Genomic DNA, 27,089 nt, shown 5'->3' with positions numbered 1-27,089 from the left:
CATGAGTCTGAGACCAACCCTGTCCCATCTCCTGCCTCAGCATTTCCCCAGGTCACGTCCCCTGATGTGTGCCTTTCCCTCATCCTCTCTGACAAGGACCTCCCCATTGAAAAGTAGAACCTTAAGATCAGACGGAAAAAGCAATCGATGGGGTCCTGGAACATGGTGGCCAAACAGGCTGGAGCCTGGGTTCCTGCCACTTGGATAGCTCCACTATTCTGGGACCCAGTTTCCCCATCCTTCCTTCCTCCAAAAGAGGGTATCAATACCAATTCTGGGAGCTTTCAGAATAAAAGCCATAAAAATTAAACTTGAAAATTAAAATTATTTTATAAATAGAAAAATATGCACAATATTTATAATATTAATGTCAAGGTAAGTCATCATCTCAAGGTAGGAAGGGGCCCCGTCTCGGAGTAAAATTTGGTTTGTTGAGTCTTCAGGCTGCCCAGCAGATGTGTATCACAAACCCGTGAAATCCCACCTGGTCTCATGCTAAAGTCTTGTTCATTCTTGTTTTTTTTTTTTTTGGCTTTAATCTTGTTGCTTATGGGCAATGGTAATTTATGATACCCATTTAGGATAATATAATTTATAGAATTTAAAGACAGGCCATGTCCCTTGTCTTCATAATTTTTTTTCCTTTAAGGGGACAAGGTACCACTTTGTTCTCCATGTTTCCCCTTGAGCTGGAGCTCAGGTAGACCACCCCAGCCCCCTCTTCTGTTCTCAGCAATGGCTCTTCAGACAACTACCTTCACAGTTCTTGGTGTTCATTTATTTTCCATTTTCCAAAATGCTCTCAGAATATGAGCTATTTCCCCAGGGGGCAATTCCCTCAACTCCCCCTGCGTGTCTGCCAAGGCCATGGGGTAGAGCAGTAAAGAGGCCAGAGTGGTTGGAATGGAGAAGAAAAGGGGAGGACAGAGAAGTCAGGGCTTGATCAGAACACGTCACAGTGAGGACTGTGGCCACAACTTACTGTGATGGGATCCCTTGCAAGGTTTTGAGCATGGAAAAGCAAAATTTTGCTTTAAATTTCAGCAGCTTACACAGCTCACCTTGGCTGTTGTACTGAGAATGGAGGTAGAGTAACAGATCAGAAGAAGAGGCAGATCTGCTAGGAGTCTGGTGTAACAACGTAAGTGAGCAATGGTGGTGGACCTCTCTCGTCCAACTGCTTGCTGTACATATTCCCTGGAGTATCCCACAGTTATTGAAACATCATCGTATCTCCAATGGACTTTCCCTGGAACCACCTGTTTTGTTTTAGGAGAAACATTGTCCTCTGAGTTTCCTTAAGCCTGAGACCTGAACACATCCTTGATTCCTCCCTCTCCCTGAACTCCTACAAGTAATTGCTCCTAATGCCAGCAAGAAGATCCTACTGGTACTTCCTGGTCTTCATTCAGCTCCACTACTTCTCTCTGTTCTGGCTATTGCTGTGAGTGTACTCAAGGACCATTGCAGGAGTCTCCATTCTCATTTTATAACTTCTATTCTCTGCCCCCTCCTACTCCATTCCCTTCTCCAGGACCTCTCCTGAGTTAACTTAACCTAGCCCTAAGTGTAACCTAACCCTAACCCTAGCCCTAACCCTGAACCTAATGCTTGCCCTAGCCCTAACACTAGCTCAAACTCTAATACTTACCCTAAACATAACCCTAGCCCTAACCCTAACCCTAGCCTAATCCTAACTGTAACCATAGCCCAAATCCTAGCTCTAACTCTACCCGTTACCCTAACCATAACCCTAAACCTAATTCTAACCCTAGCCCTAACCCTAACCCTAACCCTAACCATAGCCCTAACTCTAACCTTAACCCTTGCCCTAGCTCTAACACTTACCCTAAACCTAACCCTAACACTAACCCTAGGCCTAATCCTCAATCCTAGCCCTAATTCTAACCTTAATACTAGCCTTAACACTAGCACTGACCCTATCCATTGCCCTGAACATAAGCCTAACCCAAATGCTAACCCTAGGCCTAATCCTAACCCTATCACTAACACTAATCATATACATTATTCTAAACCTAACCTGAACCCTAGACATAACCCTATCCATTACTCTAACCCTAACCCTAATGCTGATTTGAGCCCTAACCCTAAACCTTAATCTAAATCAAACCTTAACCCAGACTCTGACCCTAATAATACACCTAGCACTCAACCTGACCCTTACCCTAAACCTAACCCTTAAACTAGACCTAGCCATAAACTAACCCTGTACATATTCCCTGGAGTATCCCACAGTAGTAATAATAAAAATTAATAATAATGAAAAACAATAATAAAAAAATAATAACAAACAAAACCTGAACTTCTTTGGCTCACTCTGTCAAGTCCCACCTATGCCAAGGGACCCATCTTTGTACAGTCACATATTCTCCCAACACAACCCTACTCTGAGAACCCCAGTGAAGAACATAGCATTTACAAAAGGTTTCCCGGAACAGGGGGAGAAAGTGGGAATCCCACCCACCTGAGCAAATCTTCCTAAAGATCCCTATGAGCACTTTCCTGTCCCCACATCAGCAGGTGGGCTTAGATCTTCTTTAACTTCTTTTTGCAAACAAAACCTAATGACAAAAACCAGACCTCAATAGTTGCTCGTCTCCCACCTCCTGATTCCCCATCCCCATTTGCAGAGGGGCCATGTTTCTGGATATTGTGGATATCATGAATCTTATCAGGATGCTTCTCTGATTAACGAAAAAACACCACAAATTAAAAAACCCATTAAAAGCCTTTTAATGGTTTCCTTCTGCTTCTGGGGATAAGGACCCATCTTAGCCTCAGATCCTAGTTGGCCTGGTCTGCCCTTTCTTCCTTCTCCCCACACACCAGAAGTACTGAAGTCCCCATGAACAAGTCCATTTCTCTGAGTCTATACTTTACATGCTGCTGATTTCCCCTCCCCCTTTGCTTGTTCTTCAGAACTTTACCTCAGGGGTTCCCTGAAGTCTCCTATCTGCTGGCTGGGTCAGGGCCTTGTAAGGTCGCCCTGAACCCGTGTGCTTGTGGATTGTCTTTGCTACTTCATGGACTGTGGGAGAAGAGAAGCAGCATCATCCTGATTGTTGGATCCTCTGTGCCTGGCACAGGATGGGCCATGGATGAGTGAATGAACCATTGAATGAATAAAGTCAGACCACAGATAGGTCACCTTCTAGACCTTCGAACGAAACCCCTTTTCTAAAAGCATTTAAATGGTCTTGTGTTTTAAAAAGCCATCTATGTCACTATAAAAAGTGAAGCACAGTGTGTTCCAGGGATACCTTGTAAACTAGCTTGAAGCTGAAAGTGACTGATTTGTTGCTAATATTGACCACAAGAATGGAGCAGGGGTCTATGGCTGCTTGTCTCAGCTATGCCAAAGAACTTGGCATGGTAATGGGTGAACCAGGAAGGTTTGGAGTCCTCTATTTTGATAGAAAGAAATAGTTCTAAAACACTGGCTTGTGATGGTGAGAAAGTTATGTGTTATGCTTTCCATGTCTTAGTCCACATAACAGAGAGCAAAACAAAGGGTCAGCCTCTAGCAATTGTGGAAACTGTTTTGACTTTTCTTCCCTATTATTTTGATCTCTCAGAATGCAGAAACATGTAAACTCTGGAAATATTATTGATCAAGAACAGATCAGGTCCCAGACATTTTTGGGTAAATGATCTTCATGTCCTTCAAACATGTGGACTATTGAAAACTTAGGATGTGAATAATTGTGGGTCTCCCAAAGACCTCTCTATTCCGGAGAGGAAATTCTCGGCCTATTGTAATTCTTAATAATAGCCTCTCTGCAGATTTCTCTTCCCCTCCAAATTATTCATGCTTTCGTTTCCTCCTTACATCTTTCTTCTAGCCTTATCCTCACTCAGGTCCAGCTTCATCATTTGTGGGGTCCTGTGCAAAAATTATTAAGACATCAAGAGTGACCATAACAGAGCATTAAACCAAAGGTAGGGCCCTTCTGAGTGCAGGGCACTGCACGCCTCCGCAGGTTGCATGCCCAGGAAGCTGGCTCTGCTGTCAATCATTTCACACATTTACTGAAAGAATTCTACAGGCCAGACTCTGTACTCAACACCAGGGATCAAATAAGAATGAGACAGGGTTATAGTCTCCAATAATAGTAATAACAATAAATACAGTGATGATAATGGTGATGAAGACAAAAACCAGCAAGTATGACTGAGCACTTATGTGCTGGGTCCTATTCTAAGTGCTTTGTATGAATCACATTCATGCTTCTTTGCACTGTTTTAAGATGTGGGATCTGGCTCAGGGAGGCCATCTGATGTTTACCTCTTCTTGGCATGGAATTGGTTCCTAAATCCAGGCTGGTCTCTCTTTTGAACTCTTAGACATTGGTAAGACCATATAATCTCTTGCCCACTCTCAGACTATTCCTCATCTCTGGTTGTCTGAGGTTCTCTAGAAAGTTCTGGATATTTTCCTTTAAGGCGTCTCATGTTCTTATAGCCCACAAATACCCCTTCCTAACATTCTCTGTGGACCCACCTCTATTAGTCTACCCCTGATATTGTGGCTTCCTTTGGCCCCCTCTGGATGGTGAACCCAACTGCAAGAAACATCTAGCTTGGTTGGCATTCATGTGATGCCTCTGCTAATACCCAGTATTCTATTATTTGCCCTTTTGTGGTTCTGGATAAAGTGGTGGCTTTATTGAGGTGAGTTCCAGTAGAATGTCTACTGCCTTGCTCATGTCATTTGGGCCATCTCAAGCCATGGGCATGCTTTTTAAAAACTTCTGTTCACCTTCAGGGATGGGTAGAGCCCAGCTGATGTATGCCTCCAGATTTCTGCCTTATACTTTCCCTGGAACACCCTCCCACTCTCTTTCTTGAACACTTGCATACTTGAAGGATACATCCCTGTGAGATCACTTTTTTACATTTATACTGCAAAAATCCCTGTTCAAATATTGGGATAAAATATTCCATGACAAGAGAGATACAGAGGCTTTATAAAAGACTTTCTGGAAGAGTTGATGTTAGAAACAGCTTAAAAATATGCAGGTTGCTTAGGTAGCAAAGAATGTAAATTTCAAATAATACCTAGCCAGCAGCTACTGCTGGAAACACCTAACTGGAGGCAAGATGTCTCTAGGAGTAGAGAAGAAAGCTACTTTCATTGAAGAATAGGGTGAGGTCATGAAATTTTCACACTTTAGTGGCATGATGATTTTCTTTCTTTCTCTGCTTCTGCCAAATGAAAGAAAGGGAAAGAGAGTGGGAGGGGTGGACTGGAGAGGAGGTACTTTTTCATTCTTCTGATGGTTCTTTCTCATAGCTAAGGGAGAAGATTGGGATGCAGAGAAGTCCCCAGCAATTGTAGAACCTGGTTCAGTGGGGATTTTGACGTATACTCTTCTGAATCCTCTGAGATTTTTTTGAGGCTTTGATGGAACTTGAGTCCATGAGAAAATATAAGGTGAATTAAAAGGGGGCTGTGACAATAGAGTCCCATGCTGTTTAACAATGTATTGACTCACAATGGACTGCATATATGACAGGGGTCCAATAGACTCTGATGGAGCTGAGATATTCCTGTCACTTAGCGGTATCACAGCCCTGAGACAGTCCTTCCAGAGATATTCCAGAAGATGGCAATATCCTCATAGAGATGACAACTGCACGTGTTATTACCCCTGAAGACCTTCTACTGGGACAAGATGTGCAGGTGGAAGACAGTGATATTGGTGATCTTGACCCTGTGTGAGCGAATCTGTTAATGTGTGTTTGTGTCTTAGATTTTAAGAAGTAAGTTTAAGGAGTAATAAAATTTTTAAATAGGCTGTACCGTATAGCTTAGGTATGTAGTATGTTCTAAATCTAGATTTGTGTTAGTTCATTCAGATGTTTGAACAATGATGGAATTGCCTAATGATGCATTTCTCACAATACATTCCCATTGTTAAGTGATGCAAGATTATATGTTCTCTGAAGACAGTGCCTTACTATTCCTTCCTTAGCTGGTTTCACCTGATGGCCCTGTTCTTCTCATACCCGGTTGGTCAACCCCCAGGAAGGATATAAGAACCATCAGGCTAGGAAAGGAATTCTCTTCATGATCTTGTTGGCTTGTGCTATTTATGAATTTTATCTGACTACCTGAGGTTCTGACTTGCTCCTTGTTCTGGTCTCTGGGAACTACTTGCCCTTCAGTGTGTGTTGGGCATCTCTGGATCTTTGATTCAAAAGGACCTTTGGTTTTTTTACCAATTCTTTCCACCAAAGTGCCCAGGGCCAGGCTCTGCAGTAGTCAGTAGCAAAGGTGACCCAGAAATGCACTGGGAGACATTGGAATTGATTTTTAAAACATCTTCATCAATGATTATTTAAGTCATCACTGTGCTATATCTAGTTGTTTAACTTAATATAGGTTGAGTATACCAAATCTGAAATCTCCAAAATCCAAAACTTTTTGGGTGCTGACATGATACCACACATGGAAAATTCCATACCACGAAACTTTTTTTCAAACACAAAATTATTAAAAATGCTGTAAACAATTAGCTTCAGGCTATGTGTATATGTTGAACATGAAAAATAAATGAATTTCTGTAAATAAAAAAATACATGAATTTCATGTCTAGACTTAGGTCTCATTACTAATTATGTCAGTATGCATATGCAAATATTCCAAAATTCAAAAAAATTATGAAACCAGAAATGCTTCTTGTTGCAAGCATTTTGGACAAAAGATACTCGACAGGTATGTGTAATTACATCAAAGGGAAGAATGGAAAAATGGTTGTTGAGTTCTTATCTCCATAAGCTTTATGACAAAGGCACCCTTCAGAGCCCAAATCCAGGCTTTTGAGTAATTTCTTACATGACCAACTTTGGAGATATCAATGACCCTAATCCCACTTTCTGCACAAGCTACTTGCTGCACACATGCCTAAACTATTGCTTTCCTCTCTTATTGCCCTAATTTCAGTCTTTCCTATCCTATTTACTCATAGTTCAGACTTCATGAAATGCCATTTTTACCCCTTATGCTGCCATTTTGGTCTATGAGGTCAAGATGAGCTGTCCAGGCTGTGGTCAGATCTTGTGCTGTGTGTCCAAACCAGTTATGTCTATTTCCTATATAGAAACACAGCCTTCAAGAGCTTCAGGAAACCTCATGAGATCACCAGGCCCTGCTGGTTGTCCTTGGGCATCTATGGGCCCCAAATCATTTTACAAAGAGTTGAGCAATGACCAGGGGTTGAGTGACTTGTTTGATGGGGCACAGTGTGGGAGGATTGGAGGTTCTCTAAGAAGGGGTCTCCATGCTCACACATGGACAGGGCTCACACATGCACATGGCTCCTCAGGTGGCTGCACTTTCCTGCAAACATTTTCCCTAAGTCAGTACCTCTGGCGCAGGCTCTCAGCTGATGACAGGGGTTCTGCTCATCCTCACTTCACCTCAAAGAGTTAGGTACCCTGAATTTGCCAGCTTTCTTCATCCGGTCTAATGAATCCCTTTGAGTGCCAGCTGTGATCTGGCCAGTTGTCTTTACATGCCATAACCTATAATCCCAGTGCCGTTGCCTTCTTGCCTGGAGTGTGCCACGTACTTTGCAGTGTCAATCTTCTTTTTCCAAGTGTCCTTAGCTTTGGAATTCAGATCTGATAGTCCTGGTTCAGGATCTCTCCTGTGGTGTCTCCCTGACCAGATATAGGCTACACTGCTTTTCCTATCTCCAAACCCTCTAACAAATCAGTCTTTCTCATAAGATCAATGTTCTGTATGTAGAGGGTTGGTGGGCAAAGGAAAGGGTCTGGGTTGGAGTTTGAATGACCCGGATTCAGATTCTGTCCCTAACATTTACTGTGTGGCCACAGATGTGTGGCTTCACTGTGCCTGGTACATAATTATGGCACTGCTAACAAAAAGCTAATTACTGTAAGGATCAAATGAAATAACCTATGTAAAGCAATCAGCAAGTGAATGGGCTCAGTAGCTGTTTGAAAAAACAAAACAGCCTGTGTCACAAATTACACTGTGCTGATCTCCACTTGCTTTGTATGTCCAAAGCTTGTCCCCTCTCTAACTGGGAGTGCAAAGAAAATGTTATTCAATAGAATCCGGCCAAATGCTTCCCTCACTGTCGCCTTCCCTGTCTTGCCACATTAACAAACTTAATAAATTAACACACACTTAACAAAACACAAAGGTTAACACTCATCTACCAGCGGAAAAAAAATGATTCCTTAATTACACACAAATGATTCTTCCTGCAAGGCACTGAGGGAGATGGGAAAAAGAGGGTATGATTCTCATCTTTCTAATGAAGAAACTGAGGCATCAATTAAGACTATGCTCTTTAAATTATCACATAAAAGTGTGGCAAACTGTTGGAGGATCACAGATCTTCTGGGGTCTGGGCCATGTCTGATCTTTTTAGTTTTGCTGCTGCGCTAGTTAACTTCTCTGTCTGCCTGTCAGCTCTGCTTTCCATAATTCTCCCCTGAGAAGTTATCAGACTCTGTGAGTCGGGGGCCTGCCATCTTGGTGTCTAGCTCTCTGACACTGACTCAATTGTGACTATATCCTTGGGCAGATTGCAGGGAGCTGAGTGGAAGGAGAAATGGAGGAGCTACAGTCCTACATGTTAACCACTCCCTGATGAAGATGCTCAAGACACAGTCCCTTTTCTTGGTGGGTCTCCATTCCCTAATGCCACAGATCCATCCTTCTTCCTGTCTCCTATTCTTTGCCCTTCTGTCCCATTTAGGGAGACATTTAATTATTTCTCAGTACCCCTTTTTTTTTTCTTGGCAATTACAAACAACATTGGGATTATTTTCCTTATAATTAGATGTTGTGTATATTTTAAATGATTTCCCTGGAAAAAATTTTCCCATTTCGTGTTCCCTTCTCATTTGGAATAGGGCACGAGTCTGGGATAGGCTGGTTCAGCACATGGGGTCCTGTGGATGAAAGTGTGTTGGGGACAAAATGTGAGTAGAACAGAACTGAGATCCATACCCAAGTGTGGCAAAATGATCTGCATTCTCCCTAAGGGACAGTGAGGACCAGGAGCCACACGCAGGGAAAATACCACTTCTGCTCTCCCTATTTCCACACCAGGGCACCATGAAAGAAGGAAAGAAAAAGAGGAAGGAGAGCTTATTAGTCTTCTATTGTTGCTTTAACAAATTTTGCCTCAATATTGTGACTTCAGGCTACAACTTTGTGGCTTGTTCTCTTACAGTTCTGGAAGGCTAGAAGTCTAAGAGCAAGTATTGGTCTTCAGGACAGAAGGCATTTCCTTGCCTTCTTCTGGGTGCATGCATTCCTGGCTCACAGTGCTTCTCTCCAACTTCTGGTTCTATTCTTAGATCCTCTCTAACCTTGATCTTCCTGCCTTCCTTTAATAAGGACTTATGTGATTACACTTGTCCTACCCATACAGTGCAGAATAATCTCCCCATCAAAAGATTCTTATATGGGGCTGGTGTTGTGGCTCAGTGGTAGAGTGCTTGCTTCGAACTCGTGAGACACTGGGTTTGATCCTCAGCACCACATAAAAATAAATGAGCCCATCTACATCTAAAAATATTTTTAAAAAATATTCTGATTTAATCATATCTTCAAAACCCCTTTTATTATATAAAGTAACATATTCATAGGTTCTGGGTATTAGGGCATCTGGGAGGCCATTATTCAATCTACCACAGCACTTTCTCTGGTCATTCAAAATGTTATGGCCATTCCACACTCAAAAATATGCATCCCATTCCAAACCCTACCCCAAAGTTCCAACCTATTGCAGCATCAACTTGAAGTTTAACATCTCATCTAAACATTATCAGCTCAGAGACTCCAAATCTTATTATCTAAACCATCTGTTATGGCTTAGATATGAGGTGTCCCCCAAAAGCTCATGTGAGACAGTGCGAGAAAGTTTAGAGGTGAGATGATTGGGTTATGGGAGTTTTAATCTAATCAGTGTGTTAATCCCCTGTCAGAGATTAACTGGGTGGGAATGTAGGCAGGTAGAGTGTGGCTGGGGGAAGTGTGTCCCTTTGGGGTTTATACTTTGTCCTTGTTGAGTGGAGCTTTCTCTCTTCTTCTTTCTCTCTTTCTCTCGTCATGTCCAGAACTGCTTTCCTTCACCACCTGCTGCCATAATGTTCTGCCTTACCTCGAACCCCATAGAATGGAGTCAGCCTTCTACAGGCTGGGCCCCCTGAGACTGTGAGCCACCAAATAAACTTTTCCTCCTTAAAATTGTTCTCGTCAGGTTCTTTGGTCACAGAAGTGAAAACGTTGACCAGAACACCATCTAAATCAGGTATGGGACAGATATTGAATATGAGCCATCCTGAGTCAAAATTCTTCTCCATGTGGGGTTTTTTTTGAGAGAGAGAGACAGAGAGAGGGAGAGAGAGAGAGAGCATTTTTTAATATTTATTTTTTAGTTTTTTGCAGACACAATATCTTTGTTGGTATGTGGTGCTGAGGATCGAACCTGGGCCGCATGCATGCCAGACGAGTGCGCTACCTCTTGAGCCACATCCCCAGCCCTCCATGTAGGTTTATGAAGTGAAAAAAACAAGATATTTGCACTAAACAGGGAGAAAATGGAACGATTAAAGGAGTCACCAGTTCCAAAGAATTTTGTAATATAGCCTAAGAAAACTCCAATATGTTTTAAAATTCTGCAATAATTCTCTGTGATTTTATGCTCTGCCCCTGGGTTCCCTCCTCTACCCATTTAGCTCCACTCTCTGGGCCTAGAGTGCTGTCCTCTGAGTTATCCCAGATTTTCCTTGAAAGATTTTTCTTGTTTTTGAATAGTTTAGTTGGTTTGCTTTTTAAATAAGAATATTGGCATTTGAAAGCCTTCTTTAATTTCATCTTCTCTCTATTCCTTTCTGTTTAAGCTGGAAGTGTTTTTGCTGATATAACATCCTCGAAACCTTGTGGGTCTCTTATGTACATTATAGCATTTCACTCCAGTCTCTATTCCTGGCTTCTGCTGAGATGGCTAAAGGGATCCATGATTCACATACCTAATCCCTTCAAAAAGTCCTCTGTGTAATTGAAAGCTGTTTTCTTTTATCCTTTCTGGGGCCTGAGAAAAGGTTGTTTAGCCACACTCTTAACTTTCCCTTCTCAGTATACTCCTGACAGTGAATATCCTAATTGTCTTTTGCAATCTGGATAGGCTGAAAACTTTCCAAATAATAAAGTCCTAGTTCCTTTTTAATATCTATATTTATTACTTACAAGTTGTTCTTCCACCTAACCATTGAGACACGATTCTGCTAAGCTTTTTGTCACTGTATGAGAATCCACTTTCCTCCCTTTTCCAATATGACTTCATTTCTTTCCAATATTCTTCATTTCTAACCAGAAGCACCTTTAGCATTAATATTCCTACCAACATTCTGCTTATGACTTGGTATTCTTTAAGAGGATGGTAGTCCCTACTACACCCCTCTCTTCCTTCTGAACTTCTGCTGGCAGAGTCCTTAGTATCCATGTTTCTACCAACGATTTCCTCAAGGGAATCTATGCTGTTTCCGTCACACTCCTCAAAATTCTTCCACCAATTCCAAAGCTCTCTCCACATTTTACATGTATTTGTTACAGCAGCACTGCACTCCCAGTTACCACAATATGCATTAGTTTCCAATGGCTGCTGTAACAAATTACCATAAGCTCAGTGGCTTAACGCAACACAAATTTATTCTTTTAAGAGTTCTGAAGGTCAAAGTCTAAAATCAAGTTATTGATAGGGCTGTGCTCCTTATGGAAGCTTCAGGGAAGAATTCATTTCTAGTTTATGGAGCCCACCTCAGAGGGGAAGCCTGAATTGGATGAATTTTTCCTTCAAATAGTTGAGTTGTAATCAGAACTTACCGGTACTTGAATTGACAGGTGTAATTTTCCTCTATTGAAGAAGTGGAGGCTCAGAAGCTAGGTTAAAATATAGATAGATGAAAGCTCTACTGTTATATAACTGATTTTCTTGTTGTGACTTAAAAAAATCTGCTACATGCATACTGCCAAATTATCCTTTGGAAAGATTGTACTAATTGGTGTTTTCTAAAGTTGCTGAGTGCCCCTTTCCTCTGGATCCTTGCCAAAAATAAGCACAAATGTTATTTTCTTTTTGGCAATTTGAAAATAGTACCTCATTGTAGCCATAATTGACATTTATTTAATTATAAGTGAAGTTAAAAATTTATTTAATAGGTACTTGAAGTGTTTTTATTTATTTTCCCATTATTTTCTTGTTTTTATAAAACTTTGCACGTGTCTTTGTTGTTTTCAGAAATTGTACCCCATTTGAATCAAATGTATAATATGTCAAGATCATTGTAATGTTTTGAGCAACTAATAAAAAAATTTAAAAAAAAGGAAAAAAAAAGAAATTGCCAGTTTTCCTCTGAATTCTCTTCTCTTCCTCATTCTTGGCAGTATGACTAAGCTAGAGCATGTAGGTGCCCAGGTATACCACATTGTCAACATTTCTTGAGGGATGGTATGACCACATGGTCAACTTCTCTCCATTGGATGCACATAGGAGCAATGTGTGCCACTTCCAGGACTGGGCCACGAAACCTCCTTTGGAAGAGCAACCACGGCTACTTGGCAGCCATTTGTTGACAATTATTGCATGAGCAAGATTTAAGCTCCTGTTTTGTTTGAGCCAATTGAAGTTTACTTTACCATTACACACTGTTATAACACATGTGCAGGTTTATTTATTCTTAATTGAATTCTTGTCCCTCACTGAACTATGAGCAGAGCCCTTGCTTTAGTTGTCTCTTTAGCCTTATGGCCCAAGGTAAGTTTTCAATAAACACAAATTGAAATGAATGAATGAACTGCATAGTTATTTGAAAAGATTCTTGCTGATTCTCAGAGATATTGTTTATGCTCAGTACCAGGGAAAACAATGAAATCCTACAGGTGAATTTCATGGTGACACCAAAACCAATTCCAAGGCATGTTTCCACTTATGAAATGCAATCCATTGTCTCACCTGATAAGTCAGAGACCAGAAGGTGCTGATTTTATAGCCTCCTGACCTCTCAGGTGATGAGGGAGAAAATGGCTCTGGATGATTGTTTATCATGGTGTTACCATTACCACTTCAAACTGAGTTCTTGTGAAACTTCAGGCCTCCTGCCTGGAGAAAAGTAATTTTTTTTTATCCCACACTAGAAGTTAAATGGGCCCAGTCAGATCCAAAGAACTTTTTAACAAATCCTCTGCTTTGTCACAGTGAAGACTTTTGCCTAATGCAAGGTCTTATCCTGCAGATTGCTTGGGGCCAAAAGATAGCCTGGTTAATCTAAGCTGCTCCCACTTTCCTACCGTGTTCACTGAACTTGGCTTTTTGTCTGTGAATAAAACGGTCCAGATCTGGGTTGGTTGCCATGGTAACTGCATCAGGAGCCCCTGGGCTCTCTATCTTCCTCTGCTGACAGCTCCTGGGCAATGAACATCCTGTGGGGCGTGGGTGCCCTCAGTCCACAACCTCATGGAATCACCTTCCTGAGAAGGTACAGTTCATTATGAAAAAGTAAGTTTGTGTGGGGAAGGGGTTCTTGGCTACCCCTTCTGGTACACGGCTCTCTGGTCACATGTGGTTTGCCAAGATAATGATTTTAGGAACTTTCATTAATTAACTCTCCAACAAAGATCCTTCTGGACCAGGGGACAGTGGCTTTTTTTGACATCCTCATTTCCTTCAACCAGTGGCAGTCAAGGCTTTCTGAGTCTGGGACTTACTATTATTTCTTCACCCAATTCATTGGAATTCTAAGTCCAGCCATATGGAGACTAAGTCCTGCCTCTTGGACCCAAGAATAGCATCTCTGTAGCTGAGCCTAGGTGAGAAATTTGACTTGGTTCCTTGACTCTTTCCAGGGTTCAACCTACTGCTTACCAAGGTCACTCTGGAGGGCCCTCTGGGCCTTGGATGAAGCCTTATTTTTCTGATGGATGGCCTGATCACAATGGGGTCTCAGGACAAGGCTGCAATATGTCATGATTATTTACAGAGACCTGTTCCCTCGCTCAAACTCTGGGCTGTATGCAAAGGATAGCAAGTTAGCAATTTTTCTGCTTTCTACTGTCAAACGTAGTAACAGGAACATTTCCTCCTGATTCTGCATGGTATCTGGAGGTCCAAATCAATGAAATTCACTTATTAATTTATTCACTCCCTCAATATCTACTGATTGATTATGGGTATGGCACAATGCCAGTTCTGGGGGATGGGGCACAAGAAGGAAATGTTATACACACAACCTCAAGAGCTTAAAAAAAATCCAGCTGAGTAGATAGTTATATGCACATTAGACACTTGTGGCTATACATTTTGCTATTAAGAAGGGAAGCATTTGAGCCAGACAACCTGGTTGATTGCCTTGCTCATTATTTATTAGTTGTGGACCCTGGGAAAGTTTCTTTACCTCGAGAAGCCTCAGTTTCCTCATATGAGCGTTTCTCTTCTGTGAATGATAATAAAAACTATGTCATAGAGTTGCGGGGAGGATTAAATGAGGTCATTCCTGTAAAGCATTTAGTATCGTGCCTGGCACATAGTAAAAATTCAAGTGTTATCTGTTCTTATAGAAAAGATAGCCATGTGGGTTAGCAAGGGAGTAGAATGAAGAGCAAAGAATATAGCGGAATTCAGAGAGGGTTAAGATTGATGTGGTTACAGGAAATTGGGGAAGAAAGCTTCTGGAAGGTAGAAATTGAGTTGCTTCTTGGAATGGGCATAAGGTTGAGAAGTAAGAAAGTACGTGGAGAGGGGGTGAGGGTGGGAGCTCTGGGTAGGGGCCAGTGTACTTGCTATTTGAAATGTGGCAAAGCTGCTCACGATTGCCCCCCCACCCTCACCCCTGCTCCCCAGGCCAATAGGGAGGCTGATACTTTAATTGGTTATGTCTGAGAGTCCCCCTCTAACCCTGTATTCAGCAAGTGTGGTGATTTATCATTACGGACCAAATGTTCTAAAATGCCAGTTGCAGCCTTGGGAAGTCTAAATTTAGTATACGAGTCCTGGGTATTTAGAACTTCAAGTGAAAATTCTAGATTCTGAGATCAGGTGAAGACCATTTTGACCCTTTAACTGCAGTTAACATTTTCCTTGAAAAATTCCAACCTTTAAAAAGCCTCTATTTGACAACTTGCTTGCCAATATTTATGTTCCACTCCATTAGCATCGCAAGGGCTGACTCTCCACTTTAAAAGACATGCATTTAGCTGCAAGAAATCATTGCTGTTTGCACATTTCACATGATCACACACACACACTCACACTCACACACACAGACAGATACAGGACATGCCCCCAGAGGACTGTGCACATGCACTTTGTCCTCTGGGAAAGGTGACCTGAGTGACATCTTCTCCATGTGTGACTTCATCTAATTTTATTTTCTTCAAGACTTTGTCTTTTTTTCAGCTATAAGCCTTCTGTAGAGTAAAATGGCAATATATTATGTCTCTCTAATTGTTATTTTTGGGCTAATTGTTTAAATGTATTTTGTTATAAGATACCCTGTAAGCATGCCACAGATTTTAGAGTTACAACTGATGGTATTGCCTTATACCTCAGAGATTTAGACATGGACTTTGAGAGTCACAAGAGAAAAAGAAAAGAATAAAAACTTTGTTTTAAATCTAGGTCCATGGGTTGTTGATGGAAAAAATCCACTTTATTATGATAAACCACCAAATATGAATTTGAGCTCTTGTTTTTCACTAGTTCAGAGCCTACCAGAAAACACACATTTAACTAGGTCAGTGATTCTTAATCCTTTGTAGAGGTATGTGTGAGTGGGCGGGGGAAAGTGTAAGAATCTGAGAAAAGCTATAGATGCCTTCTCCAGAAATTGGCATACAAACACTCTATGCATTTATTCTGTTGCGTTGACACATATCTTTCACATAACCAGAATGTTAGAATAATACTTAAAAGACTCATGATCCTCTTAATGTCACTTTCTGAATACAAAAATTAAGTCACTTCTCCTAAAGTCACCTTGTGCGAATAAAAGCAAAACATAATTTAGTTACTTTACTTCCATAAGAAGATTGCTGTTGTTTGGGTAGAACAAGAGTGTTTAGAGAGTGTTTATTTGACATGGCAGAGTAAACAAACATTTTCACTTCAGATCAGTTTAGACGTTCCATTTTGGTGGTAACAAAGAGAGCAAGTTCTAATTTTCAATAGTACTTGGTAATAAAAGAGTTTTTACTTTTGACAGGTTTTAAGGGTTAGCTTATGTGAAGAAACATGGAAATTCTCTAAAGCACTTTGAGTTGAATTCATATAATGCTATTTTCTTTGTTTTCAATTTAGTAATGTCAACAGTGCCAATATTTGAACCTTAAGTGTGGTCCTTGTCATGAGGGGAAGAATCAGACATTTCAATTTTAAGCTCCTTAGACAGCAGGAACCTGTGAAGCAAAGTCTTTTTGTTCTTGGCTCTGGCTTCCAGGTGCCCTTCCTACCCCCCCCACACCCCCCGCCACCCCAACCCCAGTGGACCTGGTTAGAAGACATTAAAACTTTCCATTAGTTTCAAAAATGGGATCTGCTGGATCTTGAGACAAAAACCTGGCTCATTCAGATGGCCCAAAATATCAACCAAGTCAGCCAAGTCAGGAATGCTCTTGTTTTTGTCAAATTAGTCTGGGAATAAGCTTGGCTAGTTACTTAAGGGATGTAAAGCTTTCGGCTTGAAGATACACAATTGCTTCAGAATTTGGACTTTAAAGCCAGTAAACTTCAGCTTTTATTTTTTGACAAATCCTGGTAAAGCCTCATTCAAGGTTCTGACCTTGTTATGTTGAAGTGAACCTATTGGAGAGTTGTTGTCTGTCTCATTCTTTAACAAAATAGTAAAGCAGGGGGCTTTGTGGAATAGCGATGTGCTCTATCTGTATCATGACACCAATATTTTTCTTTCAAGGTTTTTCTTGGCCAAGACATTTTCATTATTTCTAAGGTATCTATCTGAGACTTCCAAAGGAGGCTCACTGAAGGGGCATGAGCACAGCAAAACTAGGCACTGGCTATGCTGAGAACTGTCAACACATTTATTCTGTTGCAAACTGAGAGGAACTAATCAGGCACAAATACCCCAAGACCTTCCTTCAGCAGGAGAAAAGCAAGTGACTCTGGATAGGATGACACTTCTTGAGGGAGACACTGAGGTATCCTTTTTTTCTCTTCTCAGATGACACATACACTTGGCTGCTTTAGGGCAAATGGCTCCAAGTATGCCCAGTCCCAAGGCTGTAACTTGACTGTGACATAAGCATTGTTGTAGGATGCTCTAAATCCAGGCTGCTTAATTGGTATAAATTTTTCTTAGTTTTGATAAAATCCTAACTTTTTCAAATTGAGCTATCTTCTCATGAAAATGACCCATTTTGAGCCAGCATTCCACAATGGTCAGATGCCAGCTACTCCTTTGATCTTAATTTTTTATTTATATTATTTTATTTTTTATTTATGCTTCTGCTGGGTAAGACATTTGCACAAAAGGGACCATATTTTTGGTGTCCATCACAATTGGGACAGTACCAAAGGAAACATGCTGTCTTCTACTTTGTTTTCTTTGATGTTTTCCAGTGTAAGGTGGCCCACACACTATAAATGGGCGTCCATATTCAAAATGGTACTTATGCGTATAAAAAACAAGTCACAGGAAAGTGCTTTGATGATGATAATTTTTGCTACCTGACAACGTATAGCAAATATCCTGTACTACTTGTACAGTATGAATTCTTTTAGGACAAAATTTGACAGAGCCAAATTTTTCAGAGTCAATTTTCAAACTATATGACAACTTCCTTCCTTAGGACACTGGCTCCTGAAATCAAAGACCTATGGACTCTTTTATTTTTTTAAATTAATTTTTTATTTATATTTGACAATGGAATGCATTACAATTCTTATTACATGTTGACATAAATTGGTGTGAATATACTTTGTATACAACCAGAGACATGAACAATTGTGTACTTTGGATAATGATGTCCATCACTTTCCACCATCATTTCTAACCTCATGCCCCCTTCCTTCCCCTCCCACCCCTCTGCCCTGTCTAGAGTTCATCTATTCCTCCCATGCTCCCCCTCCCTACCCCACTATGAATCAGCCTCCTTATATCAGAGAAAACACTCAGCATTTTGTTTTTTGGGGATTGGCTAACTTCACTTAGCATTATTTTCTCTAACGCCATCCATTTACCTGCAAATGCCATGATTTTATTCTCTTTTATTGCTGAATAATAATCCATTGTGTATATATGCCATATTTTTTATCCATTAAAAAGAGTTGTTGAGAAAATTCTGAGACATCTGAAAGTAAAACATGCAGGAAATATATATTACATCTAGTATTGTTTTTTGATAAAATTCAGGAACTCCCAAAGTCAATTGATTGGCCTGTTTTTATTCATGTTGCTCCTAAAAATGCTCCCATGGAAATATGAGCATGTTCTAGGTTCTGCTGAATTTTTATCTGACTACTCTATCAGACTGGGAGCTTCCGGAGGGCAGGGACAATATTTTTTTCATACTATTGTGATTAATAGTTTGCATGGTACCTGCACATTAGTGAACTTCTATGATTTCTTGAGAGGTGAGTAGCCATCAAACACTCTCAAATTAATTATTTGTTTATAATAAGCTTTTATTATGAAATAATTTATTATTTCATAATAATAACAATAATTAATTATTATTAGTTTAGACTCTTCTAGGGATAGATCCTCTCTAGTACTCGATACATCTGCTAGTTATAAATGCTGCTTGCCTTTGGCCTTTCATCTTGGGTTAATCAGTCTTGCCACTTCTGATATACCAGGGTTTTCTAATAAGGGCCCTGATTCCTTAGAAAAGGAGTGACATGTGATTTCTCCCAAGAAGGTAGTTGTTAAATATGTAGGCATTTCTGCAAAATTTCCAGAGTTCATAGGGGGTGGGGCTTGCCCAATTCAGAATCTAAGAGGTGGAGCTTTGATCATCAGTGTTCTTGCTACCAAGATGCTCATGGCCCAAGCCCTCATGGTTCTTGAAGGCGGTATCTCAGTTGCTCCTATGCCCCACTTAGTTGACAATATGCTGCAGAGAAACATCTCCATCCTATGCAACCTATTCAGCTCTGTCAACTCCAAAACTTGACATAGGTGACAGGCACCTGGCTGAGGCTCTGAGCATTACTCCAGCACCCTGTGGAGGCCTCTGTCCTCAAGGCCTTCAGAACAGAGAGCCATCAGACAAACCAAAGTCTTCTCTCAGAGTCTCCCTCCCTGGGTCTGACCAATGGGCCTATAAGGTTGTGATAGCATATTTCACATGCATATTACAGTTTATTTTCACCATTCAATCAACAACTGTGATGCTAAATCCTCCTAAACAACCCTACAATTTAAAAAGTTGTGATTTTTATTTCTGAATTATCAATTCAAATAATTTGGTGTTTAATATAGATTTAAAGAAACGGAAGTCTAAAAGTTGACCTAGATAATCAATCAGGTAGAATTTTTAAAATTGAAAAGTCTAATACATGAAAATAATTCAATCAGTTGATTAAAAAACAAGTAGATATTTTGGAAGTTAGAAGTAATGGACTGGGCTGGGCATGGTGGTGTGATCACCTGTGATTCCAGTGACTCAGGAGGCTGAGGCAGGAGAATCATGAGTTGGAGCCCAGCCTCAGCAAATTAATGAGAAGGATGTGAGTTTCGGAGGCTGTGCTTAGGGGAGCTCCCCGTCCCTGACCCCACTTCTAACAGGGGCTCTGTTCCCTCTTGCCACCCCAGGGCAGCAGTTTCTTTTCCCTCGTCCCCTGGGGGAGACTCACATAATCTTTTCAACGTGTTCTGGTTTTCAGAACAAAAGCTACGAGGGTCTTCTCAGTCGATTGCCACTTTCTGTCATGCAACACAACACCTCTGAGAGAAGAGAATCCCAAAACTTGACATTTTTGGTGGCAGGGGGATGAGGAAAAATACAATGAGAACAAGCCACAGATTAATCAAGCAATAATTTTCCTGCCATACTCTTGCTGAATCTTCTTAATTGGGTATCAGCTAATCCTGCAGGTCCTGGATCTCACAAATCACCCAGTGTTGGGCACGGTCGGTGCATCCTCAGGGTTGGGACCCTTAGCAAGTGTCTTCCTTCTCCTACAACGGAAACATGCTTGCATTAAACAATGGTAGGAAGTGTTTCCCTTCTATTTGAAATATTGCTAAGGAAAATATAAAGCATCAACGAGAAGGCATTGGTTAACTTCTCCCAAATGTAGCTCCCGAGTCCCACTTGATTTATTCTAATTTTAGTCATTAAGCAATTGACAGTATTCTGGTTAATAATCCTAAACCTCCATTCAAAATATATTTAACTATTATTGCTTTTCTTCTTCTTTTTTTGGTACCAGGGATTGAACTCAGGTGCGCTTAATCACTGAGCCACATTCCCAATCCTTTTTAAATTTTTTAAATTTTGAGACAGAATCTCATTATGTTGCTTGGGGGCTTGCTAATTGCTGAGGCTGGCCTTGAACTTGTGATCCTCCTGCCTCAACCTCCCTAGCTTCTGGGATTATAGATATGTTCCACCTTGCCCAGGGACTATTCCATTCTTTGTAAAAGCAAGTCAGAAGGAATAATTGTTCAACTGGAAGAAGGGTAACTACTTTAAATACTTTTATTTCAGTTCTTTTAAGTATTTGAAAGAAAACACATTGCTCTCTGATTTCTGTCAATTCCTGTGGGATGGCCTGTGTCAACCATTAGAAACCGGGTGTTGCTAAGAAAAAGGACCACAGCCCATAGGAGGGAAAATGTATTTCCTGGGATTATTGCTCCTTTGAGGGGTGGGGCAGGAGGGGTGCTCGCCTTAAGAAAACTAAGAGAGAGCACAGGAGAGCTCATCGAGAGGGAAAAGAGCAGCTGGCTGCAGGAATGTCCATCACACAGGGTCAGCCTCTCAACTCAGCCCTCCGGGCATTTCCCACCACCCCATCAGACCACTGTGATTTCAGGGGAAACATTTTATGGAAATTGGAGTGACATGTTTTAAACAATGCAAGTAAAACACTGATTTTCCCTTCAAGCATGAAATGTAAAGTAAAACAACTCCCAGCTGCCCCCGTCCCATCCCCAAGAAGCAGCAGCAACATTCAAAACCAAAATACCAACACAGGACTAGGGGACCCAGTGCTTTGCGAAATGTGTTTTTGCTGCTGCCACATGGCGGCGCCACTTTAGCTGTCAAACTGGATCTCTGTAGGTCTCACCATGTTTTGGTGATCCCTCTGTTTATAGGCACCTGAACTTCTGCGAGTGATTTTTGGTGGCTGTTGTCCTATTAATTCAACATTCAGTTGTTATAATTTAACAAAGTCATCCAAGCATTCATTAGGCGATGATGTTTGTACAAGTGATGAAAAACATACCAGAAAAATCAATGACTTTGGAGTGGAAGTTAGAGGTGATAAAATACACCAAGGAAGCCCCAGCCACTGCCAGGACACACTATTTATATAAGACAAGCCCTCAGCAAAATATTAGAGCTAATGCTAAGAAAATAAAAAGCAGCATTAGAGCACATTATTCTACAATGCTTGGGGATTTATGTGCCCGTAGAATGCATCCTCCATTTTACAGTTATTTGTAGGAGGAATTAGTCTTGAATTATAAGAGGGCTTCAAGAAGTCATTTTTATTTAAACTGTCCCTCCCTTTTTTTGTTGGAGGACTTCCTCAGGGAAGGGGCTAAGGCATCTTCATTTCTTATTCCACTCTCCAGAAGGGTGCCTGAAATACTGCAGGGGCTTGGTCAAGGTTTGTGGAACAAATAGTAAATAACTTAAATTTATGGAGCATTTTATGCATAATCTTCATTTGTACTCATACGGTCCTAAGGAGAAAGCATGATTATCTGTAGTGTAACATGTGGGAAAGTTGGGCTCTGAGAGTTTCCCTACTACAGCCCAAGGGTATTCACCTAGTGATTGGTGGACACTAATCTCTTAAATTGACTTTCATGCTAATGGAGGGGGGGAAATGGTTGAAAGTGAAAACCATAGTTCACTTTGCTAGCAGAAGTGATCTTTGGGTGATGTCAATCATCTTTTGGATAACTAAATAGGTATAGATGCTCTTTTCTGATCAGCTGATAAACCAAAAGTAGACCAGGGGAGAAGTCTACACAATGATTCTCAAAGTGTGGTCCCCAACTAGCAGCAGGAGCAGAATTCAGTGGCTATTTGGCAAATGTTAGCATAATCTGAGGAAACAGTAGGTCTAGATAGTTCAGGATAAATTCCCATAGAGACCCAAATCTCCTAGATTTTACCCAGGAGCATCTTAGAAATACCTCTTCTCAAGCCCCTTCCAAAACTGCTAAGCCAGTCATTTTGGGTGGGGCCAGCAGTTTTAAAGCTCTCCAACTATTTCTGACACATTGGTGGGTCTGAGATCCACTTGACCGAACACAACAGAAGGGGAAGAGCCATGTTTTGGCATGGAATTCTTGGAGGCAATCGGAAAAGGGGGACCAAGAAGGATAAAATGTTGAAGAGGGAGATAGATATCCTGGAAACTCAGGTCTCTGTATGAGAATCTGTCTTACAATATCTAGACCCACTGTTTCCTCAGAGTAAGCTAACATTTGCTGAATATCCATTGCCTCCTGCATACTGTATGAGGTCTTTTATGTCATTTATTTCATTTGGTATTAATTAAAGCCATGTGAGGAAGTATTCTCTCTCTCTCTCTCTCTCTCTCTCTCTCTCTCTCTCTCTCTCTCTCTCTCTCTTTCTTTTTTAAAGAGAGGAAATAGATGGGAGATTTAAGTGAACTCACTTGAAGTTGAACTGTTGAGAGTGGTAGATTCAGAGTGGGGAATTCAGACCCTAGGCTGAGGTAATTTCTTATAAATGGCTCTTTAGCTGTCATATAGGTATCGGAGGGAGGGAGGGTAGGTGAATGCCAAGTGATAAAAATGAACTCGAATTTAAAACACTTGGAAAAGGATACGTGTGCCTAGAAATGGTGAGGAGGAAAGTTAGAGGTTTAAAGGCAAGGTGCAAAAAAGAAGCAGAGAAATAGTTTTGGGTATGTACTCTGCCATCTTCTTTTCCCTTTATGGTGCAATAGTGTATCTCATGGGCAGCCTACTCCAGTGTTGGGGATATGGCCAATAGATTTCATGTGTTTCCCTAGACAGTTGTGTTGAGAAGGATTCTGAGGCTCAATTCTGGCTTACTGCTAAAGAGTGCTGTGATCAGTCCAATCCAGGCATGGGAGGCAGAGTAGGGATATAGTGTGCTTATGTGTCACTCTTGAATAGGAGTCTCTTGCTTTGTAGGTCTTCTTTGTCCAAACAAAATTAGTTCTGTATCTTTTAACCTTTCACTTGGAAATCTTTGTAGCCTTTTGGGGTCATGATTTTTTTATTTTTTCCCCTTCATGCATTGTCTATTGACATCAAGACAGACAAAAATGAGATTCATATGTTTCTTGAGGGGAAGGGTCACTTATTGTGAAGAAAGAAGAACTGCCCTCGTCTCCATGCTCCTTCAAGTGGCCTCTCACGATTGCTGAGCTTCACAAAACAGCCCTCTCCCTGATGCTGAAGTCTGGTGCAGAGACTCTTTATTTCTTAAAGTACATGGACACTAATTTGTGTTTTGAGAATGTTTAAGAATCTTTCAAAATCCCTTACAGTAAACTGGAAATATCCTGGGGTGTTGCAAATTCAGAGTTGGGGATTATTGTGGAGAAGCTAAAGCTGTAACTGTGTCCATAACAACCAGTGGAGAGTGCTGTCTTGGTTGTTTTGTCTGCCGACTAGCTGCTGGTGGTTATTTTTGCATCAGATAGAGAGAGTGGATCAACACATAGCACATCCACAGACAGATGGTGCTTGTGTTTACATGACACCAAAATATTTGTCTTAAAGACAACATTTGGAACAGCAAAATTGAGGCCGACTGCTTTTATTTCCCTGACTTAACTGGTTAGCTCAGCCCCAGGCAGGCGGAGCTTCAGATGCAGAGCTGGATTAGACTCGGTTTTGTTCCTTGTGAGCTCTGGGGCTTGGTGTTCTGATTTGGAAGATGGAATCAATGAGGTGTAATGATACCAATTTTCACTGTAAATACAAAAACCCATGTATGAGGGCTAAGGAGACAAATGTCTATGAAGCCCCATCCTGCGTCCTAATAAATGCTAGTTAGTTCTCTTCTCTTCCTGCCTCCTCCTTCAGCAGAAGATGGAAAGTGTAATGGGAACAGTGGCCACAGGAAGCGCCTTGGAGGAGGGGGTCATCCCTAGGTGGCCTCAGCAAGTTAATCTGAGTCTCTGTCCCCTAAATAGAGAGCCTGGACATCTGGTCCTGAGGGGAAAAAAATAAATAGGTCGAGGTTTTAAGTCTACTCATCCAAGAAGGAAGACTGCTTTTCTTCTCGTAGCCAAGAAGGGACAGAAAAGAAGGAGAATCCGATCGGGTGAATCAAGATGAAGACAGAAAGCAGGGCAGCTGTGACTTAGGGGAGGAAGAAAATATATTAGCCTCCATGACTCCATCTGCTGTGCGGAGAGAAAAACAGCACGCTTTATTTAGGTCCAGAACGTCCAGAAAGAATGGGTATCTTTCTACAGGCTGAAGGGAAAGCACAAACTGCAGAATTCAGAAAAAAAGGGAAATGATTGGGAGAAAAGCCATTTTTATGGTTCAAGACAGGGAGGATTTCAAGTGGAAGGCATAGCACTTGCTATTGGTCGGTGAGGAATGCAGCCTCAGTCTCAAACTCATCAATGGCTTCTTGTGCACTTATGATAGTTCTTAAGTGTGTGTGTCTGTGTGTGCAAATGGTGTGTGTGTGTGTGTGTGTGTGTGTGTGTGTGTGTGTGTGTATTAACCCTGCTTTAGTTTCTCAGGGCTGTCCCAAAGTACCTCAAACTGGTGGCTTAAAAACAACAACAATTACTATCTCACTTTCTGAAGGCTGGAGGTCTGATATTAAGGTGTTGGCAGAACCTACTCCCTCTGACACTTTGAGGTGGAATTCTTGCTTCTTTCTAGCTTCTGATGATTTGCCAGCAGTCTCCAGAAGTGGTGTTCCTTGGCTTGCAGCCACATTGGTCTCTGCATCTGTTGTCAGATGGCATTTTCTGTGGGTCTTTGTCCAAATTTTCTTTATTTTTAATCTAAAGATGTCAGTCCTATTACATTAGGATCAACCCTAATGGCCTCATTCTAACTTGATCTTACTTCCAAGTAAGTTCCCATTTAGAGATACCAGGCATTAGGATTTCTGAACATCTTTTTTTTTTTTAACAGAGGCTACAATTTAGCACATAATCAATTTCTTATGGGAATCTATTGAAAACCATGGTCTCTCTCTGTAGAAACATGAACATGTGCACAGACTACAGTTTGTGAATGATTTTAGGGAGTTTACAGAGCTTGGAAGCCTTTTGTGGACTCTCTCAGGGATTTGAGTCTCCAAGGGTGAGTCAGCAACATTAGCAGACCTGTTTGTTTTTTTTTTTCTCAGAAATGCAAAATCTGAGGTCCTAACCTAGACCTACTCCATCAGAATCTTCATTTTGGAGAGGTGCCTCACGAGCACATTGAAGTTTGATAAGCCCTGTTCTAGGGGCCTGTTGCCCCCAGGTGAAAAATCACTCCTCTCTCTCTTTCTCTAGTTTCTAGCTGACCTCATCTGTCCAATTCTTGTTTTCCACAGTTCAATGAAACTGTCTCCACCACAGTTAGGTCAGTGGTCTCTTTGTTCCATAAAGAGATCATACCCATCTTCCCCCAGAAAACAGACTGGAAGAGTTACCATGCAGATGTTGTGAGGAACTTTCAGAATTGAAGAAAGTCAATGGTTTAAAGTAATGTTACCTTCCAGAGGCAAAGGACAGTCATGGAGACAGATCTAGGGAAAATGTGGGCTCTCCTTCAGGAGCTCTGAAAACACTTGGGGCTTAGGGTAGCCTAGAATTTGTGGATGGGTACTCTCGAATTTGTGGATGGGTACTCTAGAATTTGTGGGCAGGTACCCCAGAATTTATGGATAGGCATTCAGAATCAATGTCAGATGAAGATAACGAGATCTTACTTTTGTGTCACAGGCTGCTTGATCAGTGATCCCTACATCTTTCCTAAGCTTCCAGCATTACCCTGCGTTCCCAGGGCCTGTGTGGCTGCCCAGAACAATGCATGACTTTCTTTTTCTTTTGCAGGATTTGCCTTTTTTCCATCCTGTCAGCAGCTAGGACAATTTCTGGAAAAGAATGGAGACTTAGCCTTGATTTTCCTTCCAGACTTCCTCCTGGTTTTCTGTAGGAGAATGTGTGAGAGCCCAATGAATACCAGGCCACCGCAGGTTGGCTGCCCAGAGGTTTTAGCCTGCCACATGTCAGCCCAGCAGGGAGGGGGCTGAAGGAGCAGCTGGACCAGGCTGGTCAGGGAGCTCCTGGGAGAGTGAAAACATCTGTTTCTCAGGCTCGTCCTGTTTCCTCTCAAGGAATTCAGTGTGGGAATGTGCTGGCTCTTTTTCCTCTGGGTGAATAGCTGAAGGTTGGGCACCCCTAAAGTGGTGTGTGGCATTGGGCTAATTTAGAGAAGCTGTGCTGAAACTGGGCAAGACCTCTGAGTAGACAGGACCTCTCCTTCAGTGAGTGGCTGCTGAGTCATGGCAAAGTGGGTGGCCAGATGGCAAGGACAAAGACAGAGGATTATATATTCTCATGGACTTGAAATGAAATCTTCCAGGTGCATTTCATGTTAAAGAGGTGTGGAGTCAATTGAGGGACTTAACTGAAACAACTCCATTATATTTTCTTGAGATGTAACAGAGTATGAAATGATCACATGGATCATCTCTTCTTTTTGAAGCATACTTTATATAAGAATCTCAATTCTGAGAGGTTTCATTATGACAGATAATGAGGAAGTTCTTTAATGTCAGGATGAGGAATTCCTTGATTACAACTGTTTAATTTTTCTTTTTCATAAGTAGGTCACAAAAAGCATTCATGTGGGATGTTATA

The 27,089-nt window shown here is 41.3% G+C and overlaps 1 protein-coding gene across 7 annotated transcripts in view; it reads left to right on the top strand.

Moving 5' to 3' along the window:
* LOC144372321 (E3 ubiquitin-protein ligase RNF217-like) overlaps nucleotides 1-27,089 on the top strand; it is a 196,411-nt gene that overhangs the window by 126,789 nt on the left and 42,533 nt on the right. For 2 of the 7 annotated variants that reach the window (XR_013432335.1, XM_078035705.1), the window contains one exon: nucleotides 5,538-9,750. The exons of 1 other annotated variant lie outside the window; for it this stretch is intronic. Coding sequence is in view for 2 of the 6 variants with exons in the window: in XM_078035705.1 (XP_077891831.1) it covers nucleotides 5,538-5,555 (18 nt within the window). In the remaining 4 variants the exon portion in view is untranslated. 4 more of the 7 variants (XR_013432334.1, XR_013432336.1, XR_013432333.1 and 1 more) reach the window with 4 other exon arrangements.

Source organism: Ictidomys tridecemlineatus, assembly GCF_052094955.1.
Source record: "Ictidomys tridecemlineatus isolate mIctTri1 chromosome 12 unlocalized genomic scaffold, mIctTri1.hap1 SUPER_12_unloc_4, whole genome shotgun sequence".
NCBI lineage: Eukaryota > Metazoa > Chordata > Mammalia > Rodentia > Sciuridae > Ictidomys > Ictidomys tridecemlineatus.
The sequence above is the reverse complement of the archived record's forward strand: the minus strand, read 5'-3'. Positions and strand labels throughout refer to the sequence as shown.